This window comes from Zophobas morio, unplaced genomic scaffold (genome assembly GCF_036711695.1).
Source record: "Zophobas morio isolate AGI-343-1 ecotype UQ-CSIRO unplaced genomic scaffold, CSIRO_AGI_Zmor_V1 ptg000022l, whole genome shotgun sequence".
Taxonomy (NCBI): domain Eukaryota; kingdom Metazoa; phylum Arthropoda; class Insecta; order Coleoptera; family Tenebrionidae; genus Zophobas; species Zophobas morio.
In genome coordinates, this window is record NW_026972127.1 from 9,556,614 (window position 1) to 9,563,909 (window position 7,296).

Sequence of the window (7,296 nt, forward strand, 5' to 3'; positions counted from 1 at the left end):
ATTAAAATGCGATAATATCACAATTTATGTCTCTGAAACCACAAAATCAAGCCCTCAGTGATTTTGACAAGACATAAATGGCATTTTTAGTTCACTCCCTTCGAAACATTAATGACGTCATCTTAAAATGTTGTTTGACAAATCTTAGCATTATACAAATTCTGTGCGCTTTGTGAGACACATTTTTAAGTAAAGATTAGTAGTGAACTTTTGGAACTAGGAAACATATGTATGAATAAACTACATTACCTAGAAGTTCTGTCATCGCTAAATCAATATTATTATCTTATCAAAATTATTATATTAAAAATTTTTTAAAATTTTAAAGGTCCAAAGTTTCAAAATCATCAGTTAAGCTTATTTTCACATTGTTAATTTTCGACAATCCCTAAATCTACATCCCGTTTTTATATTTCACACTCTTCACACATGCAACATTCTTAATTTTTTACACCTCAACTCTAGTTTTTGATAATTTTGACCAGGACGTCGTAATTTTTGTTGACCTTGCTAGTTTACTTTACGAAATTCATATCATATCTATCATTCGATACCAAACCACTTAATCCACCACTCGATAAGAGCAATTATCGTGATTTATTACAAGTAATATGTCAATCGTACAACATGGTCCTTAAAATTGAACGTGTGACCGAAGGGTGCGTTTTGGGGGAAGGTCCGCACTGGGATTCCCAGAACCAAGTCCTTTACTTTGTCGATATATTAGGAAAAAGTTTGCTGAAATACAACCCCTCAACTAGTAAAGTGTCCAAAGTCTCAGTAGGTAAATATCGCTTTTTTAAACTCGCCAAGATTCTCACTTGTTATCATTGTAGCCCCTAATGAACCATCGATTATAATACCACTGGCAGGTAAAACTGATCAGTTTTTAATTACTTTGAATAACGAACTAGTCGTTATTACGTGGGATGGTGAGAGCGACACATTCACCAAGAACGAAACGCTATATAGCGAGCCGAATGGGAACAAATTTAACGATGGAAAATGTGATGCGTCTGGACGGCTTTGGACAGGTACAAAATGAAACTAAATTGTTTGGATAAATTATAAGAATCAAATCAATTTAGGTACTTATGGAACCCCTCCTGAGGACATCACGACTATCCCTCCAGTTGGTACACTATACAGTCTAAACGCACAACGTCAACTAATACCTCATGTTGGTGAAATTAGAGCTTCCAATGGTTTAGCTTTCAATGATAAAACTCAGAAGATGTACTACATTGATACTCTGAAAGGCGCCGTGGACCGGTTTGATTTAGACGTAGTAGAAGGAAAAGTTTGTAAGATAAATACTTCCTACACAAGTTTAAAAACTAAATAGTTGTAATTGACAGCAGAGAGAAAAGTCTGGTTCACTTTGAAGGAACACAACGTTCCCGGTTTCCCTGACGGTATGACTATAGATACGGATGGTAATTTATGGGTCGCTGTTTTTGAAGGAAGTAGGATAATCAAAGTAGACGGGAGTAAGCCAGAAACGTTATTAGACACGATAGAAATGCCAGCTAGACAGGTACACAATTAGTTACATTTAAGTTAATGTTGTTGTTTTTGTCAAATTTTAGGTAACATCGCTGGCTTTTGGGGGTCCAAATTTGGATGAATTATATGCAACGACTGGAACTTTTGCCTTCGGTGGGGACAAACCAGAGCCACCTGTGAACGGAGCAACGTATAGAATAACAGGACTAGGGGTTAAAGGAGCTCCTGCTGTGAGATTCAAATTAAACTGAAAAAAAAAGTTCAAAAATAAATATTTATGCATAAATAACTAAGATATTTTCATAAATTTAAGTTAGTGACTCACCCTGTATATTTGTCTTCACTAGGACATTGCTTACGTCGTTTTGAAAAAATTATTAAACTAATTTTGAAGGTGAAAACATGATTTTCCTAATTTTAAACCTGTGTTTACCGCGTTGTTCGATTTGAATTCGAGAACATCGGACCAGAAACAAAACATTTGGGAAATGAGGCTGGTAATTCGGACGATTAATTATAAAAAGTGGAATCTCGTTTAAAACTTAAAATACAAAGTAGTCTTTAAGTGTAAATGCTTTTTCCCTGTTCAATTATTATTAATATAATTATTTAAATATTATGACTTGCCACAAAGCTTCTTTCAACACTAAAATGACAGCTCTAAGTTGTTTCTATTTAGTTGTTTACACATTTCATTTAACCTAAGAACAAGTTGATATAATTATTATTAGCAAAACATCACGTGGTGTGGCACTGGAAACGGTGTTCCCATCGGTGCTTTCCTAGTCTTTTTTAATAATGTGCGAATACTGTACTTGTGACTCTGATGCGGTGATCTCTTTGTTGACCCTAAAAATGGGGTAAGTGAGTGATTGACATTGGTTTAATTTAGTTTGTTTAAAAGTGTTAATATAACCTTAAAGTGGTCATGGATGTAAATGTTTATAGTTTCAGATGTTATCTTATCAGTTGGTTTTTCGGCTTGATTGTTTGTTTCCGTGCTCTAGTACTGTCCTTGTAAGAGGCTGCCTGTACAGACTTATGTTCAGAAAAATTTTCGTTTTAATAAACAAAACAAAAAATCAAGCAATGTTATTTAAATTAATTTTCACAAGCGTCCTAAATGAATTATTATGCTTTGATTTCGTATTTAGCATTGTTTAATTGGACGGAACCGGGATGTACTTAGTATCTAGCAAATGTGAGAAACCGATGAAATAAACCTCACGTCTGGATTCTGGAATAGCGCAAGGTTGATTCTTCCGATCATTGCTCTTCATTTTGTTTATTAATACATTTCTTGTGAACGGAACTCGCGACTTTTATAGATAATTGTCAGTGATAATGCTTTGTGCACTTTTTTATTTAAGGGTATTTCAGTGAGTCTACTTTTAAAATTCAGAGGAATTAGATTTTTCAAAAAAAAAAAAACAATAGTACGAAAATTAAATTAATTTTTACCACAACTTTTTTGCAAAATACGAATCGTAATACATCAATAAATTCAGAAAAAATTCTCTACAAGGACTCTAAAAAATATAGTAGTAAAAATGTCGTCGGAAAAAAAATGGTAGAATACATTTAAAATTATTTAATACGACGTATCACACAGTACTGCTTTTTTTTCAAACATACGGTCTATACAGGAAAAAAGGCAAAACAAGTATAATGGTGTCACGAGATTTTTTTTGTGTAAACAGGAAAAAATATTTTAAAATGTAGTTGTGGTTTTGTGGTCACTTACTTATTTTGGCCCAGATTTGTACAATCTGGTGGTCCAGTCTGTGTTTATTTTTTACTAATTTAGTTTTTTCCTCCTTCAAATGTCTGAGGAAAACGGAAAGTAAACGTCATGAACTAAAAAATTCCAAGCTGCTCAAAATTCCAACAATCTTGAGTTTTTATCGAATTCCTTCCGAACTGCGGACACACCGTGTGTATTTTTAAAGCAAAGTTTTATGACAAACTTTTGTCAGTGTTTTACGATGCAAGTTTTAAAAATAGTCTTCTAATAAAATTGGTTACAGATTCTCATCTTCGATTTACGTTTGGGTAACAGAATTTCAGGATTTAAAAAGCCTTTGTTACAAATTGTTTGTTGTTGAAAAATAATGTTCTAAATCTTCTAAAAAAAGTTGCTTATCGTATTTTCAGAGCAAAATAAGCTTCTTTTCATGTTTTTCTGTGTGTTTCGGATGGTCGTAATTTATCTTCAGAAACAAAAAAAAAAAATAAGGCCGCTCCTGTGTACCACTTTACAAGAGAGGTGTGGGAATCGTGGGTGGGGAAGAATAATTAATTTCCTCTTTCCATTGATTTGGTTATATTTTAAAACATACACTAGATAAAAATAAACGCATCTGGACGACTATTATCCAGGACCGTCCTAGCCCCTTGCGCTTGTGTTATCCATAAGATATCAGTTCGGCACCTACCACCTACGAGACAAGATTTCTACTAAGTAGTTTCTCGTTAAACTTTTAATAATAATAATAATAATAATAATAGTTTATTTACGGAATATACCATTACAAATCATAACAATAGTTACACTTTACATATTTAAAGCATTCTTCAGCTCCCTCTTAAAAACATTAATTGACACACCACAAAAGTTCAGATCATTATACTCCATCGCCAGTTTAGCCATGCGGCATAACGGAGATTTTTGAGCATATAGTGTGCGATGGAAAGGGACTTGGAGCAAATGAGAACCTCTTGTGGCGCGATTAGGTACATGTAAAGAAAACAGATTAAGAATGTCGGAACAATTTACACGGTTATTTAACACATTAAAAACAAAGCACAAATCAAAGTAATGGCGACGACTTATTAATAAACTAAGCCCGAAATATTTAACTATGAGTTCGTAATTATTCCTATCAAATATAACATTTAGTTTAAAACATAAAAATTTAATGAACTTTCTTTGAATTTTTTCAAGTCTAGATATATAGAGCTGATAGTAAGGTGACCAAATTATACAGCAGTACTCTAATAATGAGCGAACATATGAATTATATAAAATGCAAAAGACACGAAGGCTAGTAAACTCCTGACATTGTCTTAGAACAAATCCCAAGGTTTTATTAATTTTATTGACAATTTTATCAACATGTAGAGTAAAGGCTAATTTTGGATCTAACATTACACCCAAGTCACAAAAATATGCTACTTGTTCTACAACTACATCCGAAATATTATAGTTGAATTCAGGTACTTTAACAATTTTTTTAGAGAATCTCATAGATTTACATTTGTGTACGTTAAGCTTAAGACTATTATCTGAACACCACATTTTAAACTTATCTAGGTCATTTTGAAGTAAAATACAATCAAAGGGAGAATTGATAGCTCGAAACAATTTCAAGTCATCAGCGTATAATAGAAAAAGACTGTTTTGAAATACATATTTTACATCGTTGACATATAATAAGAACAGAATAGGTCCCAAGTGGGAACCTTGCGGAACACCAGAACAAGCATCAATTGATTTTGATAATATGCCATTAAATTCAACGTGCGACTTACGATTTGTTAAGTAGCATTCTATCCAGCCAAGCAAAGGATCAAATATCCCAAAATGTTTTAATTTATTCAGTAAATGTTTAATGTTGACTGAATCGAATGCTTTGCTAATATCAGTAAAAATACAATCCACTTCCGATCCCAGTTCATTCATATTAGTAACAAATTCCGTAAAAAGAAATAAATTGGTGGTAGTTGATCTCCCACTGAAAAAGCCATGTTGCTCAGTAATAATAGTTTCTTTCACACTAGCAAATAAAATATCTGCAACAATTGCATCAAAGATCTTAGGAATAAATGGTAATTTAGAGACACCGCGATAATTACTAATAATATTTCTAGAGCCACTTTTAAATATTGGCAAGACAAAGGACTTTTTCCAAAAATCTGGAAATACAGATAAAGACAATGATTTATTGAACATTATTTGAAGTGGATTAATCAGAGAAAGCAGACATTTTTTAACAAAGATCGCAGGAACACCATCTGGTCCTGGGTGACTAGAGTTATTAAAAGATTGCACTTTTTTCAAGATATCATCGTAGGTGATATGAATAAAATTTAAATCTAAAGCAGTATCACAGTAATAAGTATCACAGAAATTAACATCGGGATCAGGATGACTAAATACAGATTGAAAATATGATGCAAACAAGTCAGCAATGTCAAATGAAGAATGAGCTTCCACGTCATTATAATACATTGTTTTAGGAAAGCCACTGTTCTGTTTATTGGCTTTTACATAGTTCCAAAACATTTTTGAATTAGATATTATATTATTTTCCACCTTATCAATATATAATTGTCTACAATTGTGAATAGCCTCTTTACATTCGTATCTTAATTGAGCAAATCTCACGTAATCATAATGTGAATTAGATTTTTATAATCCTTATGAGCTATTTTCTTCTGTATAATTAAAGATTTAGTAGAATTATCTATCCAACTGGGAAATTTATTATTATTTTGACATTTTTTTAACGGAATGAATGTTTCGATTACATAATTGATTATACTATAGAAAGCACTTACACATTGATTAATATCAAAGAAATTGTTTAAGAAATTCCAGTTTACATTTGATAGGTAATTATCAATTAGTTCATAGGGGGCATTTCCAAAATCACGATAAAAACACGGTTCGTTAGATTTCAAAATAAGAGTATTAATATCACAGATGTTTGCAATCACAGCTGGATGGTATTTATCACATTTCAAAAGAGGTAAGCATTCATTGACCAATGTGGTGTGGTTACAAAAAATTAAATCTAGAGTTACAAAGTTAACATTTTGTACGGAATTTTTCATCTATATTGCTCAAAAATAAATTAAAATCTTGTTAAAAATGGACGTAGCTTGTCACCAAGGCGCGGACATCGGCTTGGGTTCCAAACATCAAGGCTGGGAGTTTACGTTGACGACTATGTGAAGAAGTGCCTAAAACAAACTTGTAACTATTCACTTACGGTTAAGTCGAAAGCTTGGTGCTTACAAGAAGTATAATTCGACCTAAACATTTCTAAGTATTGGTAGTTGTTAGATTTATAAGTTGTTATAATAAATAATTAAGTATTGAAAACGAGGATTTAGTTTTAAAAACACTCCAATTTTGTGGTTCAAAAGACTATCCGAATTTGCGAAAAATGACAGTTTATTTTCATCATTTTTACTCACTAGAAAATCTTCACAATGCAGTTAACTTTCGGTAATTAGGAGAAATGCTGCTGATTAAATTAAAACTTTGATTTAATCAACAATCGGCAACGAAAACTGTTATAGATGAAAACGTGGAGGGCGCTACTTGACTAAGGTTAAATCTCGGTGGTGTCCGTTTATGGCAATCAATTAATCGTACACTGAACCTTCATTAATTTTATTATCCGCTGATATATTGGTGAAAGATTAAAACATATCAAGTATTTTTTTTTTTATTTTTAGCAATGTACGAAACATTTGCTGAAAATATAAAACAAAATTATAAAATTGTGTTAGAATTTATGCCATTTTTGTGTCTATGGGCTGTTCGGAAAGTCGCAAATACATTTTTGGTAGGAAATATGGATTTTGCAATTATGGGGTCGAGCCTAATTGCAAAATTGATATTTCTTTATTCAGATTTTCCATTTTAAACATGTTTTAAGATTCATGTTGTGGAAAGAAGTCCACACATATTAAAACAAAAAGACAAAATATAAACCCCGCCCACCCACCCTATCTCAATTTTTATGATTTTTTTTATTCTCAGAAACTCGAAACACGTTT

The 7,296-nt window shown here is 32.2% G+C and overlaps 1 protein-coding gene across 1 annotated transcript; it reads left to right on the top strand.

Annotated features, from left to right (window-relative positions):
• The first annotated feature begins 551 nt into the window (after window positions 1-551).
• On the top strand, window positions 552-1,907 carry LOC135133538 (regucalcin-like). The gene is made up of 5 exons (XM_064061989.1): window positions 552-784; window positions 837-1,034; window positions 1,089-1,304; window positions 1,359-1,537; window positions 1,590-1,907. Exons 1-5 carry the CDS (start codon window positions 628-630, stop codon window positions 1,755-1,757), a joined length of 918 nt encoding a protein of 305 aa, XP_063918059.1. The 5' UTR covers window positions 552-627; the 3' UTR covers window positions 1,758-1,907.
• The last annotated feature ends 5,389 nt before the right edge of the window (window positions 1,908-7,296 follow it).